The sequence below is a fragment of the Danio rerio genome, chromosome 6, assembly GCF_049306965.1.
Source record: "Danio rerio strain Tuebingen ecotype United States chromosome 6, GRCz12tu, whole genome shotgun sequence".
Classification (NCBI taxonomy): domain Eukaryota; kingdom Metazoa; phylum Chordata; class Actinopteri; order Cypriniformes; family Danionidae; genus Danio; species Danio rerio.
Window position 1 is genome coordinate 40181048 of NC_133181.1, and position 24730 is coordinate 40205777.

Below are 24730 nucleotides of genomic sequence, written 5' to 3' on the forward strand. Positions count from 1 at the left end.
TTAAGGAAAAAATTTTAAAGCAACTTGATAGAAACTCAACAAAATAATAACTGAAATGTTAAATGTATATTCTGTATATAAACTATATTTATTAAGTTGAATGTATTTATGAATATTTTACAAAACTTAATGTTATAAAAGTGAGTATACGCAATCATCAATCAGTGACTAAAGAAGTCTTCAAGGCAGTGCTGGTGGTCTGTGGAAAATTTTGAAGAAATAGCATAAAATAATATAATATAACAAAATGAATAATGTAAAACAAATAAACAAGATTATAAAAAATCAGCAAATAAACACATACATATTTTTCTGAATTGATTATAAATACATAATAATGTTTAAAATAAAAATAATGATTAAATGTCAAATAAATGTTCCAAAATCTTATTAAAATAAGTGAGATTAAAACAATAAAATAAATAAATACTTTGACATTCATGAATGGATCTCAACAATTGTGTAAAAAAGTGAAAGAAAATGTTGTTTTTCCAAAATGCTTATGATTTGCTTACAATATAATTTATTTCTGGTTAAATTGGGTCTTCATACATGATGAAATGTCTGTAGATGTTTTATTCCAGTGGTTCCCAACCTTTTTTATATTATTTATTTACACGGAATTTGCTGTTGCAATAAAACATGCTAACATGCTAATCTAGAATTCAAAGTAGAATTTAAGTAAATATTATATTAAATACTAATCAGATTACACATGAACAAATACGTTTCCATAAATCCAAAATCATTTTAGATCTCTTTGTTCCTGGACTCTTAGCACAAATGTTTAGTCTGGCTGTTATGGTTTGTTGTGTCTAGTCTTGTTTTTGACAGACGATAGGTGGCAGTAAAGCTCAATTAAGCAGCATGAACGCTCACAACGGCAATGCACCGCAGAAGAAGAGTCTGAAGTCATGGAGGCGGCAACGGGGGAAATCGTAAAACATCTAATGCTCGTACTAAAATATTAAGATTGAAATTCAGTCCTCAATTTGTCCTTCGTATTATGTTCGTGAGATAGACGACAAATTTTTTGCTTTATCTGTAACATGTAGCATACGTCGTTGTGATGGGTTTCTTGTTTTGCTAACCGAAGCTGTTGACAACGACTCGCCCCTGTCAGCATCACAACTAGAAAGCAGGTTTGTGCTCATCTATCTATCTATCTATCTATCTATCTATCTATCTATCTATCTATCTATCTATCTATCTATCTATCTATCTATCTATCTATCTATCTATCTATCTATCTATCTATCTATCTATCTATCTATCTATCTATCTATCTATCTATCTATCTATTAATTGTGTACGATTATTATATATAAACAAACATTTTTCTTCACACATACACACGCACATATACGTATAATATATGTTTGTGCATTTATACATAATTAACAAAGCACATCCACTTATATAATGTAAATATGAACAAATTTTTACATGGTATTAGTCATAATTATTTAAACAGCAGTACATCACTCCATACAGTATCTTATCGGTGTGCTGTATATTTTCTTTCTTACTCCCTTTCTCTGTTGCTAAAGGAGATACAGCTGTGGCCGAATGTTTAAAATAGTTATTTATATTAGTTATTAAATCACCCATCAATTGCATTTTATTAACGTCTACACCTACTCCAACACTAAACCAAATCAAACCAAACCATCACAGTAATGTAAAAAGAGTAATTACAATATAAAGTAGGGCTGCTCAATTATGGGAAAAATCATAATCACGATTATTCAGAACGATTATCAGTTGAAGTCAAAATTATTCGCCCTCCTGTGAATTTTTATTAAATATAAATATTTCCCAAATGATGTTTAACAGAGGAATTTTTCATAGTATTTCTTATAATATTTTTTCTTCTAGAGAAAGGCTTATTTGTTTTATTTCGGCTAGAATAAAAGCAGGTTTAAATATTTTGAAACCTGTTTTAATAGCTAAACATTATTAGCCCCCTTAAGCAATTTATATTTTTGATTGTCTGCAGAAGAAACTACTGTTATGCAATAACTTGCCTAATTACAATAAGTAAGCCTTTGAATGTCACTTTAAGCTGAATACTAGTATCTTGAAAAATATCTAGTAAAAATATAATGTACTGTAATCATAGCAAAGATAAAATAAATCAGTTATTAGAAATGAGTTATTAAATCTGTTTGGTTTAAACTGTTTTAAGCATCTTCACTTTAAGAAAAAAACTTCAGCTACAAAAGTTCTTCAGTCAAGAGCAGTGAGGGATTTTCTCCTTTTGTTGTTTGATTAAGGATTAAAACAGTCGGCAGCAGGAATATTGCACGCTGTCACTTTAAGAATAGTGCTGCTCTGATATGATTTCTCTTTCACATGTCTTTTTAATACGAATAATCGCTAAACACCGCACTGACACAAATGTGCATGTATTTGAGCATGAAAGCGCTCACATAAAGATGCCGTTAGATGTGTGTGCTCTGCTCATCTCCGAGCCTGTCTGAGGCTAAGCACTCATATTAAAAATATGAATGATGCGCATCCCATGCTGCAAACATTTCATTACAGTACATGCTTTTAGTCATTTTCACGTGGAACTGAGCTTTGCAGTGCAACAAATGTGTACCGCTGGAAAGAGGGCGGTATAGGATGCAATAATCATTTATCTTGATTAATGTTTTTTCATAATCGTTAGAAGCCAAAATCAAAACCGGATTTTCGATCAATTGCACGGCCCTAATAAGAAGTATTTATAATATTTATTAAATTACCCATTAAATTGTGTTTTATTAATGTCTAGCCATAAATCTAACCCTCCTAGTAATGTAAAAATGTTAATTTATATTGTACAGTGTCACAAAATTGTTATATTGATGTGAGTGCCCACAGCTGTATTTGATCTAGACTTGGTCATCTTTCTCTCAATCATTATCTGTCGGTGACACTTTTTATATTGACCCAAATATTTCCTCTTGTGTTTCAATGTAGTCTTAACTGATCAGAATGGCTCACTGGAGTAGGTTCGAAAAGGAGCTTGAGCTCGAGACCAAGAGACTCATCTCACATTTCACAGCCATTCAGGATGAGGAAGATCAAAACTTTCAAATGGCACTGAAGTTTACCTGGTCTAATTTTAAGTAAGTGCGTCTATTCGTCCTTTTGAAATTGAGCTTAAACTTGGATAAAAAGCAAATAATTGCTTTAGAATTCTGTTTACACTTCAAGTTCTTGTGTTTTTGCACATGCATTTAATAAGAAGCTTTCATCATAATGTTTCTCCCCTGGATAGGTTTCATCGTTTCCTTGAAGCAAACAGACATAATGTGCAGCGCTCCATTAATGGGTATGATGAGTTTTCCACATTTTTTGCACTTTCTTTTTCTTTGCTAATGTTTTGATTGGAATTATAAAGTTTTTTGGGGGGGTCCTAATTTATAATTTCACATTAAAAGGATTTTCCAATATAAATACAGTTAAAAAGAAATCGAGATGCATTATTATATTATAAGAAACAAAATGAAAAAAGGCCTTGTTTTCAGAGAAATTACTAAAATGGTGACAAGTAGAAATTCAAGAAAATTACTGTGTATGTCTGAACCCACTGGTAGACATTTGTTTTAATTATAAACTCACAGAATTTTGATCACTTTCACTTTGCATAAAAAACAACAGCCTTAACGTCAGGTTCTTGAGTAAATGTGTCTTGATAAAATAATTGTTTGACATTGTGCTGGAAAACAAGAGAAATTACTGAAGAACAACACTTTTTGAAATGTAAGCAGAAGGAACAGTAAAAGATAATTTCATTTTTAGCATTTGTAAACACAGGTCTTCTATTCTTGAGCTATTTTTTTGTAAAGTGAAGACAAAGTCATGGAGATTAAATCTAGTAATACAAGAAGTAGTGTTTTCAAACTCTGAGATGTTGCTTATGCAATTATATTTTGTGCTCTCTATAAAATGTCATTGAAATACCATATTGATGTTTAGCGTTTCTTTTAAATTAATCATTAAACTTCTTTACTTGAACTAAAAACATGTTTTAATGTTACATTTACCTTTATGAAACCTACTAAAACTCTAATTAAAATGATTCATTGTATTTACCTTTTTGCCAGTATTCATGAGAAACTCATGGTTCACTCTGACTTGAGTAAAGCGGAGAGTTGGACACGACTCACTGAAGAGTTTCTCACTTCGCCTCTTCCTAATACTGATGGAACAAAGGTGAGATAACACACTGACATTATTCAGAGAAAACTGCATCTGCTGAATTAATCTAATACTTCGTCTGATTTCAGACCGACATCCATTATGGCATCCTGGCTTTGTTACTTCACCTGTCTGACTCTCCATCCAATACAAACTACTGTGAAAGACCCAGACTGAAAGAGACAGGTTAGGATTTTCTGCTGTTTACTTTTCTATTTAGTTAGACAGCTTTATCACTGTTATCAATGTGTCTACAATTATTATTATTTATTTATTTTTTCCAGAGAAAGAAGACACGTTTGACTGGGCCAAGTACCTCATGGAAGGAGAAGATTTTGATCCTGGACCTTTTCCAGACACTCCAGTGAGTGAATGTCAGATCAGTTTCTGCCTGGTCTATTGCTATTTAATAAAATGCTGAATGAGCGATGTAGCCTTATATAAATATGTCAGCCTGTATAAATATTCCAAAGCCTGCTAATGTAAATATTTATAGTTTTCTCTTTAAATTTTTTTAGTTTCATGGTATATATTTAAACAATGCACTCTTGTTTTGCCCTTTTGTTTAAATTTTAAATGTTTAAGATGGGTTTCATTCAAATGGGTTTATACATTCATAAAATATTTTTTTATTTAGAATTCAGTTGAAGTTATAGTGCATTTGTTGTATCTTATCAGATTGCATACATTTACATTACATTTCAATATTAATTTCCTATTTTGGCTATGAGCTTGTTGAATTCAAGTGCTTTGCTTTAAAAAAAGTTAAATGTAGCATCCCATTCATTAACAAACTTATAGATATTTACCACACCATCAGTCATCTCGGACTGTTTCTGTTTCTGAATATTTAAAAGCAAAGTAAATTTGCAGTTCTTAAAATTGTTATTAATTTATGTAAATAATAACTGCTTTAACAACAAGACAATGTGTTGTAGCTCAATTTTAATAAATAAAACAATACTAGCAGTTACTTTTTCACTTTGCTATGAGTTTAGTTTATGTCATGTGATACTCAGGAGTTTTAGAATGATTTTAATAAAAATGTTGTTGTTAAAATATATATATATATGCTAATATAACATACATTAACAACAATATTCGCCTGCATATATAACAAAACACTGAAAGAACCTAAAACGTCACCGAGATTTGTTTTAAACACATTGGTTGCTTTTTTCCAGGCAGCATTTTTAATCAACACTTTTCATTAAATAGATAACACAAATAGAATTTAAAGAGTAGATGTTTTTAACCACTTTATTATTGCTAGTTTGTGTATTTTAAAGCTATTTTTAACCAAGTATGTTAGCTTAGCACATTTAAAAATAATGTATATCTGCAAAAAATATTTATATGTTTTAGTAGAATCAATAATTTACATGCAACACTTTTAACATGCTACAATCAGGAAAATAAAGGGAAGAGGCACGCACTTTAGGTATACACTTGGACATGTTTGCGTAAATTTTATTCATTAACTATGTCAAAAAATTTCCAAAACATTAAAGATGAAATTATACATGTGGTGTTCATGAAATAAAAGCTGTAAACATATAAATAACATTTAAAGTGGACTTAACAGGATTTTTCCGTGAGGCGAAATGGAAAACCTGCAGTGGATCCTCAAGGGAGCGATTATACAGAAGCCTTATTAGAGAGAGGAAGATGCTTTTGCTCCTGGGCTTTGATCAGCTGGCTGAATACACAATTCGTTTCACATTATGTTAAGACCTAATCAAGCTACAATTAAGACAATTATTACAAAGCCTGGCGGGAACTCTGCAGTTGACTGAAAGCTGTTATAGCAACGAGAACTTTAATACATGTAAAGAAGTCTTGCAATAATAACAGAGCACCACTGATCACTGATGTGCTCTTTTTGCAGGAGTGGTCTGAGGAGGAAAGCGAAGAAGACGACAGCCAGCAGCCCTTGAGCAGAGAGGATTCTGGGATACAGGTGGACAGAACGCCGCAGGAGGACCACGAGCAGAACGACAAGACCGTTCAAGTCACCTGGACCGGTAGTGGACAGTATTAGCACGTTATTTTATGATAGTTGTAAACAGGTCTTAGGGGTTTTACTGATTTCCTGTTGCAGTTGGTGAGCCGGACTCCAGGGCTTGGTTGGAGCAGCATATTGTCACTTCTTATTGGGTTCCCAACTCTCCCCGTTTTCCACACAGTCTTCACCTGCACTCCAACCTCTACAACGTTTGGTATGACATCTTTGCTTTTAAAATATCTTGTTCTTAGCATGGCAGGTCCATTCATTGGGACTTTTTTATAGGTTAAATTAGATTTTTTAAAGAATGTACTATATTTTTTCTTTCTCTCCAGGGATCAGCACTTGTATAACACTGGGCCTCTCTACCTGCCTGAGGAGAAATCTTTTGTTACTGAGACACAAGTAATTCGAGAAACTCTTTGGTATGATTTGTTTATATTATTTACATTTGTATTTTATGGATATTTTACAGCTTGAACTCCTAAATGACCAGTCTGTCAGATGAAGAAGAGCCAGAGTTAAAGATTCAATTAAAAAGGAAGTTTACTAAAGATAGTTTGCAGTTTCATCAGCAATAGTCAGCTTCAACACTCGCAATAAGTTTGTAGGCCGCTCTGCTTACAATCTCAAAACAATAATTAAACTCTTACATATCGTCATTCACTGCATCATACAAATAAGGGTTTTAAGCTGATTGGTTAAAACACAGATAGACTAAGAAAATATCCACGTGTGTGCACGTACAATCGTGAACGAAATCTCAATATTTCAAGCATATAAATGTCAGACAGCCACTAGCCTGTTAAGAGCTGACCCCAGACCTGTGAAAAGATCTACAAAGGAATAGAACACACACACAAAGTACAATCTGTTTCTTACTCATGGATGAGTGTACTCTCAGCAGTCTTTATCAAAACTGGTTAAAAACCGGTATAATCTACATCCAAACTGGCAGCTTGCATACAAAGGAATTAGCTTTAAAATATTTAACTTTTAAAATGGCAAATAACTCAGGAAACAGTTGTTTCCAATTCTTCAAGAGTCTAGGTCCGCTCAAGAGATCTCCATGACCTCTTACTTGGCTGGGTAGATCCTGAGGAAACAAATCATTTGGCATACAGAAAAACAATCACACACACATATTATCCAGTTTTACTCTGAAGTTGGATGACACTGAGATCATACTATAATCAATGATCTTAAACATTCAACTTTATAATAATCATAAAGACAAAATAAAGCATATGTGTAACTCCATCCTGGAGTGGACATCCATCAGAAAATCCACGCCACCAGTATATACACTACCAGTCAAGGTTTGGAATCACTCAGATTTTTTTAAATGTTTTCTCTTGGGCTTAAAAATAAACCTTTTTATAAAGTTTTTAAAAATTGTGCTTTTGTCCTTTTCTTTTATGAATACAAAATGCATTTAACAGAGCTACATTCATTTAAAACTGAATTATGTTAAATTTTATCTAAGGCTCAAAAATAAACCCTTTTATAATGTAAAAAAAACTGGGGATTGTTCCCCCTTTATGAATAAAAACAAGACAAACTGCATTTATTTAAAACAGAATTATTTTGTATTTGTCTTTCTTAAAAATTAACCCCAAATGTTTGAATAATAAAAAGTTAAATGGATTGTGGACCCCAAAATGAAAATTCTGTCATCATTCATTCACCCTCCACTTTTTCAAAGCCTGTTAAATTTTTTTTCTCCTTTAGAAAATTGTAACACTTTAGCATGTCACAATTTATGTTAATACCTACTGGCTTATTACCTGCCTATTATTATTACCTGCCTATTATTAAAATATTATCTGTTCATAAGATGTTTCAAAGTATGATCATATTCTGCATCCATAATGTTAGTTAATGGTTTGTTCATACCATGAACTGTGACTTAAAATGAAGTGTTACCATGAATTTATTTTGAACCGCATATTTTTAATAAAGCATAACCATTCACATCTCATTGTAGTTTTTTCAAATTATGGATTGCAATGGCTGCGGGTTTCTTGAACATTCTTCAAGATATCGTCAACAGAACAAAAAATAAACCCATAAGCCTTTAGAACAGGCCAACTTCAGTAAATTTAGTCAATATAGTTGGATTTTTGAGGTAACCTTAAAATAGATATCCTAATAATATTTCATAATCGTGTTATGAAGATTGCAAATGTGAATATGGAATGAGATGCAAGTTGAAACCTGCAGGGAACGAGCAGTTCTGGAATGAAGATTTTCAAGATTACATCTGCACTGGTTACTGACTGTTGTATGTTTGCATACCTAGAAGAAGCTGTATCACAAATAAAACTAATTGCTCATATCCCAGTTTCCAAGGATAAAATGTGCTCTTTTATGTTATTTTATGTTCTTTCCTCAGGCTTTTCTCTGGCGTGAAGAAACTTTTCATTTTCCAGCACAATGACGGCAAGGTGACTGTAAGGAATGATGTGGTGGTCACGCATCTAACGAATGTAAGTTTTTACCATTTCCCAAAACTCATCCAGAGGATTTGGTAGATTTCACAATCCCGTAAACGATAAATGAAAGGAGCCAGTCAGACATTAAATGCAAATCAGTGTATTTATATAATGGGATAAACTCCTTGAGATGTGACATTTTGTTTTTGAGTGGGTCCCAACATACAGTATGCAACAATCATTACATAACAGTATGTTGAGAATATATTTATCATTAAAGCAATGTGCAAAAAGCAAAAATAACAGCACATTTTTCCATTTACAACCTTAGATGTTTTCTAGTTGTATTTAAAAATGTTTAAATTGATACTTTTTACTGAGGCTAAATTAAGAACCATTCAAACCAAGAAAAATAACTGTATGAGCACAAGAAACTGCAGTATGGATACTTATTTGCTGTCATTGTTTATGTTGCGCATCTTCAGGACTCATGTGCTGTTGTAGTTATATGGACTCTGATATTTTTTTAATTTTACAGTGATTTTTAGACTTGGATAACACTTTATTTGAAGTCAATTCAAGCTATTAACAACTGGCTCATTACACGCCTATTATTAATATTTTAGTTGTTTATTAGTATGTAGCTATAAATTATCTTATTCTATCCAATACCTAAATCCAGCAACTACCTTACCAACTATTATTAAAAGCTGCTAATTTGTAGTTCGCTAAGCTTATAATCTTAATCTAATCTTAATGTATTTTTTAATATTGTGAATTGTGACTTAAAATAAAATGTTACAATTATATCTTTAATGTTATTGTTATAATTATTTTCCTTGGTGTGAACAGGACTTTAGATGCTTTTAAGTGTAGTTTTAATCAGCTGTTATTATTTCATATTAACTATTAATGGAGTATTTAAGTTACTGTGTCAAGATTTTGAGCGAAGAGTTTTCTTAGTGTATTTAAAGGGATAGTTCACCCAAAAATGTAAAATTGTTGTATTTATTAGCCCTCATGTGATTCCAAACCTCAAAAATACTATGGAAGTCAATGGTTACAGGTTTTCAGCTTTCTTCAAAACATCTTAATTTGTGTTCAACAGAAGAAAGTCAAGCGGGTTTAGAACTGAAGTGTTAAATACATCTACTGCAGGAGTTGGTTTAGTGATACTACCTAGTTATTACACAATGTATGCAATGACTATGAGAAGTGAATAGAACATAGGTCTCAAACCCAGTTCCTGGAGGGCCACACCTCTGCACAGTTTTAATTAAGTATTAAGCAGCTGTGAGTTGAAGCTAAACTTTGTAGAGCTGTGGCCCTTCAGGAATTGAGTTTGAGACCACTGACATAGAATATACATGGAAAACATGACTAAAACTAAGTGCTGCTGGGATTTGTTTTGTTAAAGAAAGTATTTTCGTATATCTATCCACAGAACTGTCTTCACTCTGTACTGGAGCACATAGCGGCCTATGGGCAGGCTGTTTCCCGCCTGCAAAAGTTTATTGATGAAGTGACAGGCCACAGCGCAGAACCCTGTCCTCCAGGTCTCAATTCTTCCTCGTCATCCTCCAAGAAGAGTTCCGAGCCTCCTTTTAGGACCTACCAAGCATTTGTTTGGGCCCTTTATAAATACTTCACCAGCTTTAAAGAAGAGCTCAATGCTATCGAGAAAGACATCATTGCCAAAGGTTGTTTTTCTTTTTGGGTGTGTCTAAAAATACTTAGTTTTTTTTGTTGCTGTAGTTTTAATTCTGTGATGATTTTTCATAGATGAGACTGTGACTCTGTCTTCTGTGCTGGAACGGTTGAGTCCTCATCTGGCTCAGATCACAATGCTCCACAGGGTTTTCTGCACAGGAGTGGCTGAGGTGCCGCCCGGAACGCCCAATGTTTTACGAGCCTCGCACTTACTCAACACCCTCTACAAGGCCATCATTGAGTATGACAGTGTGGGTGAAGCCTCTGAGCAGTCTGTAAGTGGGTCTGTAGTTTTAGATGCTTGAATTTGCACATTTTATGAGAGTACTGCTCGTCTTTTTTTGTTTCTTATCATTTTTTCCTCCTGTCAGGTGGCACTTCTTTTCTCTCTCTGGGTAGAAACGGTGAGGCCATATCTTGAGATTGTTGATGAATGGATTGTTCATGGTCACTTATTTGACCCTGCCAAGGAGTTCATCATTCAGAGGTACACAAAAAAAACTCAAAGGATATGGGTGTTTTTTTAAGTTTTGGTGGAAGAATAATACTTCATTCATCAAGGCCTTTTTAAGTTAATCAAATGAGCCTTTTAAATTTGAAATGCAGTTTATTTGAGCTTCTATTTGTCAGAAAATCATGAGAAAATATGAATATGGTTTTAACAAAAATAATAAGCTGCCCAACACTGATAAGTGATAAGTGTTTTTTATGCACCTAAGCAGCATAAAAAAAATGGTTTCTCAACAATTGTCTTAAATTGAAGACTGGTGTAATAACTGTATAATATATCTATATAAATATAGTGCTTTAACATTGTAGATATAAACAAAGACAAAAAATAAAGACATCATCAGTGCAATACAAGCAAACCCTGGCAGCATCACCATCATTTTGTCCATTTACAATTATATTTGTCTGTTTAAAACAATGGGGACATGATTGTTTTCAATTGATTAAAATAAAGCGCCTTTCCAGAAGAGATGTAAAGGCAATGCAGTCCAATTCACTTTTTGACAAATTGTTATTTTCATATAAGATACCAAAGACAGCAGTTAATGGATTTGCACAAACATCTTTACAAAATATTCTGGAGTAAGATTAAAAAATGTACCAAAATACAGATAATCTAGGACATAACCAAAACAAATGGGCTAATGTAGCAGGGGACTGCTTGCATCTTGTACAGATGGGGTCAACAGAGGAATACATCTTTGCCAGCTTGGCCTTGGAAAGATGAAGTCTAGGAATAACTTTAGATTAAATAAGGCTAGGTCTAGCACAAATAGAAGATCTATAGATTTTACATATAACCTTATTCCAGTCCTCTTCTGTCAAACTGTTATTAAGGTCTAGTTGCCAGGAGTCTCTTTGTAGATCTAGAAGTAAATAATAATGATGCAAGCTTAGTATATAAACCAGAAATAGTTCCACTTTGTTCTGGGTCGTCAGGAAAAAGTTGATATAAATACTTTTCAATAATATTTCACAGTATCACTGTATTTTTAGAGAAATAAATAATTAGAATAAATAAATCCTGTGTTAGTGAACATAATAAGCCTCTTAAAAACAATAAAAATGTACAAAATTGGACAGTACTCTTGACTTGTATCTGTAAAAAAGCTTGGCATAATATCATACTTGACTAAAAAGGCATTTTGCAACATTTGAATTGTTCAAACAGTTTGTAAGTGAAGCATTATGATAATAACAATTTACTACCTTTTGCTTAAGAAATAAGAGAGAATTTGGATGCCTCTCATAGATCTCTAAGCTTTTGGCCACTCCGGATGCTCTTAAAAGTGTATGACCATACCTAGAACTACAGCAGAAAAGTAATATTATTTACCTTTTTCTCTCTATTTGTTTATTCAAATCATCTTTTTCATACTCAGTCACTGCACTTGGATTGTATCTTTTACCAGTTTATTATATTTAAATATTCAAAATGTTTCTTATTGTATTTGACCTTTTTTACTGAGTGTCTCAATTATTTCATTTTTACAATTTTATTTTGTATATTAAAACCAATAAACAAATAACTAAAAAAACAACAACACCTCTGACCCTATCTTTTATATGGAGTTGTATCTCGGGTATTATGTACAGTCAGTTGGTGATCACAAAATAAACCCCTTCAGGGTGATATAAGATACCTCCGTTCGTGTCATTTCAGGATGTTCATTTTGCACTCACCACAGCTATTATTCTCCTTACATCCTTAATTTGCAAATAAATTAAACCTATGCACATGTTTTTCTAGAAACAAGGATGTACCGGTAAACCACAGGGACTTCTGGTATGCCACTTACACTCTGTATAGCGTGTCTGAAATGGTGGAGAGTGAGGAGAGGCTCAGCGATGCAGCCAGTGGAAGCTCAGGTGGAGAACAGACATCCAGCAGCAGACAACACACCATGGTGTCCTTCCTCAAGCCAGTGCTCAAGCAGATCATCATGGCTGGAAAATCCATGCAGCTCCTCAAGAACCTGGACTGCAAGGAGACTGAACAATCTGATGGCTCCTCTAGAGGTAATTTTTTTTTGTTTTATTTGATGAATTTTTTATTTTAATACATTTTTAGTGTTTCTTTGCTCTTTCTTTATTACATAAAAAACAATTAGTTCTATTTACTTACGATGACATGCTTATAAAGTGATCAAATGTAATAACAGTGTAGCACTTAGTGGAAATGTCAGCTGTAAATGTTCCAGTACTTCCACATTTAGCAGCAGCTTGGCATCATCCATGTACACACACATATGATTCAGCATCATGGACTGGATTTACAGAGATCTAGTGTCAGCTGGAGGTTTGCGTCAGATGGAGGCTTGCGTCAAAGAATAATTAGTCATCTTTGTTTTCTGTATTTGGCACAATTAGTTCAAACCACGTTTACATTTATTCACTTAGCAGATGCTTTTGTCCAAAGTCACCTACTGTTGAGGAGGCATTCAGCTTTTCAACAAGAAGAAGCAATACAGACAATAAGCAATACAGAAGAATACAGACAATAAGTGTTGATGATACAGATTAACTGTTTGTGCTCCAAGAAATAAGGCCCAATCTAAATTCTATTTTTTTACCCCTACTCCTTCCCCATCCCCTTGGCCCTTGAAACAAAGTGTGATGAGAAAGGGCTTCAAAATTTATTTTTAAGAAATGGGACAGCACTACAACACATGCATATGTCATCGCGCTCTCTTGCTTCATATGAGATTGACGATGGTAAATGTTGTAGTTATTCCAGTTGCATTACTTTTTGGTATTTATCTTCAATAAATCAAGTCATGAGTGTGAATTTAATAAATTTTTATATATTTTATATATTTGTCTAAGTAACTTTTTATTGTAAAAGGAATTTGTTTTTATGTATATCCATTTTGCCATGAAATAACCATAAGTTGCTGCTATGACAATAAATAAATAATGAATTAATAAATATATTATGTTATCATAATGATATAATGTGGCAATAAGGTCATAACTGTACTGCGCATTTACACAGTGGCCATATTCATGTATGTAAACACACGAAAATAACATTAACATTTTACTAGACACTGTAAAAAGGTCCTTTCCAATTAGGCTTTTCTGACAGGGTATTCGAGTGTCATTGAGTTTCAGAATGTTCTGGGACTGCTATACAGGAGTTATTATTATGGATGAAAAAAAGCTAAATTTAGCAGGTTTTTTTTATTTTTTTTTCATTCTAGTGTTTTTTTTTTTTAAAGCATGACGGAAGAACACGGTTATGAATGTTTTAAAACATGTGCTTGTTTTTTGAAAAACAAAATTCATAATAACGACAAAAAAATACTAATTTGTGCATCTCCTTACTTCCGTGTGGAGCCATGCTACCGCTGTAGATGGTGTTTTCTGGGAAATTTTCCTTCCCCCATTCGTTTTGAGTGTGGTCCTGAAATTTCTCTGACAGGAAGTTTTGTTTACAGGGGCTCAGGTGATTGTGGAAAATATGTGTTTAGTTCTTGTTTGAATTATATTAGTCTAGTACTAGTCTAGATAATAGTACTAGATGGTATTTTGAAAAAGAAATCAGTTAAATTGGTTGTTTAACGAGGTCTCAGATTGTTTAAAACAAAGGAAAACAGATTCTTCTGTGTTTCTTCTAAATGGAAAATTACAAATATTACAAATCCAAAACTAAAATGAAAGTGATCACAAGCGAAGTCAAGTTCACCCATAAGAACATTGCAGATAAGTCTAATTATTTCTTCTGTTTTGAAAAAAATTGATGAAAACAAGCTACTTTGTCATTGTGGCAGAGGATAGTGGAACTGACTTAAATGGTGGATCTATGAAAATTGCTTTGGGCAAAGAGGTCCATAAAAGGAGTGAACTTAATTCAATGTCAGGCTGATTTAATTATGAATGTCTCTACAATCATTCAGAGAGACTGTTGGGACATTGTTTGTATATTTGTATAGTTTTTAATAGCTTAATTATGTGAGGTGTTTGTAATGGAGCTTCTGAGAGGCTGGGAGTAAATTTGACGTTATTCTCTTCTCTGCCTGTCGTCATCAGTCTCATTTGCTTTTTCTTAAAGTCTTGATAAAACCATCGTGGATAGTGGTTTTCTGTTTATTATTTAAGCAAATAGGATTGTAATAAAATATTTGTTTTACTCTCCCATTCAGGAGCCTTCTGTTGGTGAGAAACAGGAAATGCAAAAAGGGTCTATTAGTTTCAGTTTACATTTGTTCTACAAGTAAAAAAGGTTTGAATTGTCTTAATATTTCTGACGTGTCTGCAGATGCTGAGAGAAAAAGTCTGTACACGCTCTTCTTGGAGTCGGTGCAGACTCGTCTTCGGCGTGGAGAAGAGTCACCCACAAATACAGTTACCGAGCAACAGGCCACTAAGAAGAGCCTGATCAAAATGCAGTCCATCGTGGCACGTCATCTGGAGCTGGATGACATCCATGACCCCCTGCTGGCCATTAATTTTGCAAGGTGACCGCAGAATGCAGAAAAGATTTGACGTTGACTTTACAAAGCAACAAAGGATGTTAAAGGGTTAAATCCACCCCAGAATTTAACTTTCCTGTCGTCCAAGATATTCATGTCTTTTTTTTTAAGTTGAAAATAAATTTGAATTTTGGGGCAAAAACATTGCAGGATTCAAAGGGCTCTACATGATCTCAGCCGAACAATAAGGGTCTCACTTATTTACTTATTTTCTAAAAGAAATATATGTATAAATATAGGAATTGAATGCTTTAGTTTCATTGAACTCTACTATGCAGAGAACAATCCTGGAGTGTTTTCCTTTAAGGGATAGTTCACCTAAAAATGAAAATTTACTCGCCTATCAATTGCTCACCAACATTCCATCGCCCTCAAGCGCTTTTAAACTTTAAGTTTGTTTCTTCTGTTGAACAAAACAGAAGATATTGTGAAGAAAGCTGAAAACCTGTAACCACTGACTACTATTTTAGAAAAAACAACTATTGAAGTTAGTGGTTGCTGGTTTCCAGCTTTTTTCAAAACCTATTTTATGGTGTTTAACAGAAGAAAGAAACTCATAATTCAAGGTTCGAAATAAGTAAAGGGAAAATGAACCATGACTTTAAAGCGATAATACACCCCTAAATTGAAAATACTCAATTTGTTTACTCTCAAGTGGTTTCAACAAAACACAAAAGAAGATTTTTTGGGAAATTTTGCAAACAATTTGTAACCATTGAGATCCATAGTAACAAAAACCCTATGTAATTCAATGGCTATCAGTTTCAAATCTTTTCAATATCATCTTTTGTCTTAAACAGAAAAGAGTGCAGATGTGAGTAAAGGATTACAGAATTTTTGTTTTTAGGTTAAAATATTCCTTTAATTTCTTTTTAGTTAATGAAAGAACTTGAGCATCTTGAATTTCAGTAAATTGTCTTGAAATTTTAACTAATTTTATCAAAAGTGATTCATATTTTCAAGTACATGGAACTGTATTTCAGGGTTTCTGTGGGGTCTTAAAGTCTTAAATCTCAAAATCAAAAGTTTAGACCTTAAAAAGTATTAGATTTACTGAAATATTGTGTTGTACGTCTTAAATCTTTTTTTAAACAGGTGTTTATTTTCCTTTGTTCATGTATTGCTCTGGCCAAAGCCCATAAAATCACCAACAATCCATCTCAATAAAACTTTAAACTGTTTATTTAAAAAGATAATTGTTAACTTTATTTATCATAATGGTTTAATTATTTTTCTTACAATAACATTTGTTTAAAAGTGCTCCATGTACTGACTGCTGAGAACACCAACCTGGACAGATTGTTGTGCATAGATTTAGTTTTTAAAACATTTGATCATTTTATTTTTTTAAAGAAAGTTTATGTTAAAAAAAAGAGTATGCATACCTTAAATTTTTTTGCTAAAAAATATCTAAAATATTGTAGTTATGTATTAATAATTTATATTTGTATTATTAAATGTATTAAATTATATTAATGATAGGACAAATAAAAGTCTTTTCCATCTTGGTTATTTGAAACATTCCCTAGCCTTTGGCCCATTATGAGTCTAAAATTTCATTCATGATGGTCTTAAAAAATTCTTAAATTTAACTTGGTCAAACCTGCAGAAACCCTGGTATTTATTCACTCACAACTTCATTTGCTTGTTTTTCCGCTGAGGTAATGTGTGTTATCTGTTGCAGGCTTTATTTAGAGCAGAATGACTTTCATGAGAAATTCTCTGGTGGCAGTGTGATTCTGGATCGCTCCTCTGAGTCTGTGACATGCCAGACGTTTGAGCTCACACTTCGCTCCTGTCTGTATCCACATATTGAGAGGAGATACGTTGAATGCTGTGGGAACCTCATGAGAACCCTGAAGAAAGACTACAGGTGAGAGAATGCAGGAAAGGCAGCCCTGTTTACACCTCCGCTATTGAGATGCGTTTTGTCAGCCTGTTTACAGTGGATAGCGCAGTTTACACTTGGTTTTAAGATGCTTTTGGTTGATGAGGGACACACACTGCCGTTCACACCTAGCATTTAACAGGATAGTTCACCCAAAAATGAAGATTTACTCTCTATTTTAACTCAAATGGTTGCAAACATTTATGGTTTTCTTTATTCTGTTCAACACAAAAGAAGGTATTCTGAAGAGAGAAACACAGACAGGTTTGGAACAGGTAAAGAATGTGTTAAAGGTGCTGTATGTAAGTTTTGACTTTTCTAAAGCATATAAATACCCTAATATGTTTGCAGATATTAAGGAAACATGCCAAGTGAACATTCTTGACTATATGAAAAAAAAAATGATGAAGTCAGAAATTCTGCTTTGAAAATGTGAGTGTTACGTGCCGTAACACCTGTCTTTGTTTTGTTTCTTTTACCCTGTCCACTGCTAGTTTAGCCAATTATATTTCAGCATTCCGGGTTGCTCTGATGGGAAAACCGCAAATTTAATTCATTCAATTCAGAAAGGCTCTCAAAGCATGCACCCGTGACCAAAATGCGCCATCCGGTAGACAGTAGCAGACTCCGAAATGAGAAGCAGATTCAGAGTTCCACATGAGGTTATTAATTAGCAAATAATACAAATATTATTAATGTAAATGTTAGATGAGCAGGTTACATTGTAATCCCTGTGTCCTAACAACACTGTACATAACGAGACTTGCAGTGATAAGCAATTGGGCTGTTTGCACCAGACACAACATGACAGAAATTGAAGTACAGCCATTCAGAAGCACAGAATATACACTAACTCACGAATTGTTAAGGTTTCTAATCTAATTAATACATATTAAACCTCTTTAACAGTATTAAATGTAGATGGTGAGTCACTGATATGTGTTGGTTTTGAGTCACAGCTCTGTTTATAGACGGTTTATTTTATTTTCAAGATCTGAGGTAGGCTATCTGCTGCTGCTTTCAGTGGTATGGCAATAAATGTCATGTAAAATGACATTCATACTCACATTATTAGCATTTAACAATGAATAAAGCACACAAAGTGTACCTGAGATGATCATTGTCATAGTTTTCTTATGTTCAGCTGGAAGAGATAGAGGCCATTTATAATATATCTATTTGAAGTGTTTTTTAGAACAAAAACTTCTTTTAATATGGCAAATATTCCTTCTATTGGGTGTCGTTGCTTTTATTTAGGGCATGATTTAAATCTGCCTTTAGTCTCCTCGTCTACTCGCTCCTGTTGGTTGTCAATCTGGCAACCTGCGCTTGTGTTTGGTTTGATCCAGGAATGCAATACCTAGTTCAACCACTGGTAGTCAAACTTACATACAGCACTTTTAATGATGAATGAATTTTCAGTTATGGGTCAACTGTTCCTTAAAGTGTTTCGTTGTTGCTCGCTTTTGACCCTTTTTCTGATCAGGGAGTGGGTGCGTGCTTGGGCTTTTTTGGAACTTTCAGTCAGATATTTCTAAATAAGCTTACATAATTGACCCATTCTACAGTGGACAAAAAATATGACTTTGATTTAGTCAAATACTTTATTTAGTTATTATTCCAGTTTATTTTCACATAGATGTAAAACAAATATTATTGTACAAACATTAACTGACTTTTTTTTTCGTTCAACCAATAGCAAACAAAGAAAAAAAACTAAATTTCAGTGTCATAAAATATTAATAATAATAATAAATAAAAATGCTTAAAGCATGCAAATAAAAAAAGAAGGTAGATACACCATAAAAGGTCCCTAAATTAATTTTTATTAGTACTTGTTCATCCTCTGACACTGAACAGTATTTTCTCAGGGGTACAGTAGGAAAAAAAGTTTGTTGATGCAATGTTTTGTAGTTGGAGAGTGAGATGATTTCCAGTTAATTAAATGCTTTTTTTCTCAGCCGTTCCAGCCAGAAGTGTAAAGTATTTTTTTATGATGAGATTTATCTAGGTGTTCAGTGTCCCCTAATGTCCAGATTCTAGGATCATAGCTAAGTTGGACATCTGTAATGTCAACTATATATTCCCAAAAATAAGACAAAACAGGACAGATTGACTCATTTTTGGTTGAAATATTTTTACAGATTAAAACACTAAGTAAATGTTAAACCAGTGAAATCAGCGAAATATGTTTTATGAGTAATGTAGCGGAGTACAAATATAATAATCCTTTATTTATGAATTGCTAATAGAACATTTATACAATTTGGCCCTATATACATTATTGTTGACTTTTAAATTTGTTGGTTGTAATTAAATTTGACTCTAAAAAAATATACATGCAAGGGATCAATAGTTTTCATCATGACAAAAGGCCAATAATGCAATGTTTTTGTGATGGAAAAGCACATGTCTATATATTAATTTGAATAAAAAAAATTAACTAACAGCAAGTAAAAAAACAACATTCTTAAATCTGTATTTCAGGACAAAAAAAACACCAATTAACAGGTGCATTGTTAGAACTGCTTTCCAAAGAGAATGCAAAAATCAAATTAGTTGTCAAATATTTCTTTTTGTATTAGAAAAAAAAAACATTTTGCTATAAATGTTAGAAACAATATGTTTTTGGGCTTTTAGTATAATTTTCAATATTACTTTTGTGATATTCATAGATCTTATGAAGGTAGCATATTATTTATTATTCTGATATGTATAAAGCCACTAAATAACATGTTAGAGTGTAAGCATCTAAAAGTAGACAGTGGGAAATGATACAGAAAGCAGAAGAACAATAGCCTTTTTCTTTTTTCTGCCCTCAAAATATTAAGCTTGACCACTTTCAGCCAACTCTTAAGATCTTAAATTATTCAATTAGCATTAACTTAGACTCTTATTTTGTCAGACTAGTTCAAACAAGTACAAAAGGCCACCTATTATCCGCCTACTGACCTAATACAGCATGGTCATTATGTAACGTGTTATGAGAAGCGCACCAATACATGATACTGTCTGATACATCAAAGCAGATTATAATCAAATTTTTGCAGTTGCCATCCACATCCTTTTCATTTGTTGGCTTTCCTGTTTGCTTTAAAAGCTAGTACATTAGTCGTGCATTGCATTGAGCGCAAACAATGAAGGATCTCAATGTAATCCAAACACAAGTGGTCACAAGACGCACATTCAAACGCACCAAATACCAGGAGGAATCTGAACTTTTCTTGGCTAAACAGATCACGGAGTGTAAATAAAATTGGAAACAAGGCTTCCTTTGTGCACAAATCTCCTGGTAACATTTTAAAGGTTATTTATTTTTGACTTGATATATTTTTTTGTCCTCTAAGGCTACTGGGGTACTTGCAGGCCATGAGAAACTACTTCCTGCTGGAGGCTGGGGATACCATGTATGATTTCTACACAGCCATTTTCGACAAAGTTCTGGAGAAGGAGAGCTGGCAGCAGCTGGCGTTCCTCAACGTGCAGCTTCAGGAGTCTGTCGGACAGCGCCATCCTGAGGACAGTCATCGGTATTGCACTGCGGTTTACCATTTAACCCCGAAACTTACCACTCCATATCCTGTGGTTCATGCTTGTTTCTTTCTCGTGATTTCTAGGTTGTCCATCTTTCTTGAAACTATCGATCCTGCGAGGAAAAAGCAGCCAGTGAATAACCTTGATGGTCTTACGCTGAGTTATAAGGTTACAAACTACAAATTTTAGATCCACTTTAAAGATTACTTTGCTTTATCTGCGTTCAGAATAATAATAGCACATATTTACTCTCTATATGCAAACAACACTTTCTTATAATCGCTTTAAGTTGCAAAGACTCAATCAGATAACAATAAGTAAATGCATAAAAAAATAGAAAATATTCATCACTTTTTTGAGTACATTATATTGTTTAACTGCGGATTAATTCTACTCACACCTTAATTTTTCTGATTTTAATTGTTATGTAACATCACACATGTTTTGTAATGCTTTGGAACTATAATAATTGTGAAAAGCTTTACAAATAAACTTGAATTGATTTTAACTGAGTAATAAATAAACTATTTAAATATTAAACTTTCATTCATTCATTTTCCTTCGGTTTGGTCTCTAATTCAGAGGTCGCCACAGCCAAATAAACCACTACCTATTTCAACATATGTTTTAGGCAGCGGATGCCTTTCCAGCTGCAACCCAGCACTGGGAAACACCAATGCACACTCATTCACACATACACTATGGCTAAGTTTATTCAAGATGATTAGTTTATTCAATTCACCTATAGTGCATGTCTTTGGACTGTGGGGGAAACCGGAGCACCCAGAGGAAACCTAAGTGAACATGGGAAGAACATGCAAACTCCACACAGAAATGCCAACTGACCCAGCCAGGACTCAAACCAGTGACCTTCTTGTTGTGAGGTGACAGTGCTAACCACTAAGCCACCGTGCCATCCCAGTATTATACTTGTCCTTAAATATTTTTATTTCGAAAATTATTTAGCTTTGAGGACTCTTGAATGTATTTATTTTTATGATGATTGTACTTATTATTATTTTTATATCTAATTGTTTGACTTTTTTTAAATTTCTCTCACCAGGTTCCATGGCCTGTGGATATTGTCATTAGTTCAGAGTGTCAGAAAATCTACAATCAAGTCTTCCTGTTGCTACTTCAGATCAAATGGGCCAAGTATAGTCTGGACACATTACGATTTAGTGGTGAGTTTTGATTTCATTTCTCAAGTTTTCTTTGCTTTTATTTGTAATAAAAAGAGAAGAAATTATAGCTAGCACAGATATCCATATACACTCACCGGCCTCTTTATTAGGTACACCTGTTTGACTGCTCGTTAACGCACATTTCTAATCAGCCAATTTCATGGCAGCAACTCATTGCATTAAGGCTTGTAGACATGGTCGAGACGAGCTGCTGCAGTTAAACAAAGCATCAGAATGGAGAAGAAAGGTGATTTAAGTGACTTTGAACATGCCAAGGCTGTTGGTGCCAGAGGGGCTGGTCTGAGTATTTCAGACACTGCTGATCTACTGGGATTTTCACACACAACCATCTCTAGGGTTTACAGAGTATGATCAGAAAGAGAGAAAATATCCAGTGAGCAGCAGTTCTGTGGGCACAAATGCCTTGTTGTTGTCAGAGGAGAATAGCCGGTGGATAGAAAGGCAACAGTAACTCAAACAACCACTAATTACAACTGAAGTATGCAGAAGAGCATCTCTAAACGCACAACACGTCAAACCTTGAGGCGGAGGGGCTACAAAAGCAAAAGATTAAATCGAGTGCCACTCCTGTCAACTAAGATCAAGAAACTAAGGCTACAATTCACACAGGCTCATTAAAATTGGACAGTAGACGATTGGAAAAATGTTACCTGGTCTGATGAGTCTCGATTTCTGATACACTTTGGGCCAATTAGTACCAATTGAGCATTGTGTCAATGCCACAGCCTACCTGAGTATTGTTGCTGACCATGTTCATCCCTTTATGACTACAGTGTACCTTTCTTCTGATGGCTACTTCCAGCAGGATTACATGCTGTCATAAAGTATGAATCATCTCAGACTGATTTCTTGAACATGACAATGAGTTCACTGTACTCAATTGGCCTCCACAGACACCAGATCTCAATTTTAATAGAGCACCTTTGAGATATGGTGGAATGAGAGATTCGCATCATGGATGTGCAGGCGACAAATCTGCAACAACTGCGTGATGCTATCATGTCAATATGGACCAAAATCTCTGAGAAATATTTATTTTATTAAGGATCAAGGCAGTTCTGAAGGCAAAAGTGGGTCCAAACTGGTACTAGTAGGTTGTACCTAATAAAGTGGCCGGTGAGTGTACATCATAATTATTCAGCTTCACATTTTAGTTGAAAATCATATTAGTTCCACAATCCAGGTTTTTTTTACAGTGACAAAAGAGTTATCTTTATTCACTCTATTCTCAGGTTCACTCGTTCGTACCTGATATTAATAATGGGTTTTCCTACAGATTTGACAGTAGCTGCTAAGAGGAAAGAAGGAGGCCAGCCTGAGGAAAACACAGCCAAAGAGTCCATAAACCAGCAGATTCACAGGATGTTTCTCCTGAGGGTCAAACTCATGCACTTTGTCAACAGCCTGCACAATTACATTATGACAAGGGTGGGTCGAATATATATGGGTAATAGTCATTATCAGGGTTTCTGCAGCTCTATCATCATTTGTTCTTCTTCAATTTAAGGCTTTAAAAGAAATGGTTCATTCAAAAACGGGAATTTGCTGGTACTTTGCATTCTCTCAGGCCATTCAAGATGTAGCTGATTTTTTTATTTTTATCTAATATAATATTAAAGAGATTGTTTTCCCAAAAATGAAAATTCTGTCATCATTTACTCTCTTTACTTGTTATAAACCTAATTGAGTTTCTACTGTTGAACACAAAAGAAGATATTTTAAAGAATGCTGGTATCTAATACCCATTGACCTTTACACTATTTTTTTCCATGGTAAATCAATGGTAAAATCAGTGACCAACATTCTTCAAAATATCTTTTGTGTTCTGCAGAAGTAAGAAACTCATAAAGGTTTAAAAACACATGAGGGAGAATAAATGATGAGTATTTTTTTCCGCGTGAACTATCCCTTTAACAAAGATTTGTTTTAGCTGAAGCTGTAGTCTTCAGTGATTCACAAAATGCAAGTCGATGTTTTTTATAATTATTAGAGTATTATTAAAAAGCAACACGAAAGTAATACCCATGGCTTTTGATGATATTTTGAGGTCGTATGAAATGAAACCATTGATCTGTGTAAGAAACTGAACATTATTATAGATAATTTTAGAGCGTTGAGTTTTAAACTAATTGAGTAATATCTTCATAAGGATCTTTGTTTTCCAAAATAAACATCTAAACTATTAGGATACATTGACTTAAGAAGAAATAATGAAATTAAACTAGGCATGGGTCGATATATGTTTCTGATGGTATGATAACCTTGGAAAGAAGCACCATGGTATCACAATATTGTGATTACTGCTCTAAAATACGTTCTTTTTAAATGTTTTAAAACTTTTTTTTTTCCATTGAACACAATTTTATTTTTGTGAAACATTTATAATATTTTGAAACTGTCAACATGTAAGGCTAAATTGTTAAAATAAATCATTGACATTTGCTCTCTTCATTAGTTTTAAAAACACAGATTTCATGAACAATACATAACAAACAAATTAAAAACACAAATAACCCTTGAAATGGTATAACAGAACATTTTAGCGGTTTTAAAATTGTGATTTCTAGAGTATACCTTGAAACCGATTATCATCCCATAAATTGAACAAAAGTGAATTTATACTTAAAACTACAAGGACTACAAAAAAGACTTTTCTACCCAATAAGAAACTTCCTTTTTATAGAAAACCTATTAGGCAGCTTATTAAATCTCATTTTGCTTCTAAAGTAAATGTATATCGACATTCACATTGGAAAAACTAGACAAAAATACTAAAG

General features: G+C 33.5%; 1 protein-coding gene across 4 annotated transcripts in view; it reads left to right on the top strand.

Moving 5' to 3' along the window:
• The first annotated feature begins 895 nt into the window (after positions 1-895).
• tubgcp5 (tubulin gamma complex component 5) overlaps positions 896-24730 on the top strand; it is a 28241-nt gene continuing 4406 nt past the window's right edge. Inside the window, exons 1-21 of one of the 4 annotated variants that reach the window (XM_073952988.1) lie at positions 896-956; positions 1056-1146; positions 2968-3116; positions 3269-3322; positions 4098-4206; positions 4281-4377; positions 4476-4555; positions 6080-6215; positions 6293-6410; positions 6532-6621; positions 8592-8685; positions 10076-10331; positions 10414-10616; positions 10713-10828; positions 12602-12870; positions 15113-15311; positions 17011-17199; positions 20562-20744; positions 20832-20916; positions 21812-21932; positions 23230-23381. In XM_073952988.1, the coding sequence (XP_073809089.1) occupies positions 2983-3116; positions 3269-3322; positions 4098-4206; positions 4281-4377; positions 4476-4555; positions 6080-6215; positions 6293-6410; positions 6532-6621; positions 8592-8685; positions 10076-10331; positions 10414-10616; positions 10713-10828; positions 12602-12870; positions 15113-15311; positions 17011-17199; positions 20562-20744; positions 20832-20916; positions 21812-21932; positions 23230-23381 (2685 nt within the window). In that variant the 5' untranslated portion in view covers positions 896-956; positions 1056-1146; positions 2968-2982. 4 annotated transcript variants of the gene reach the window in all.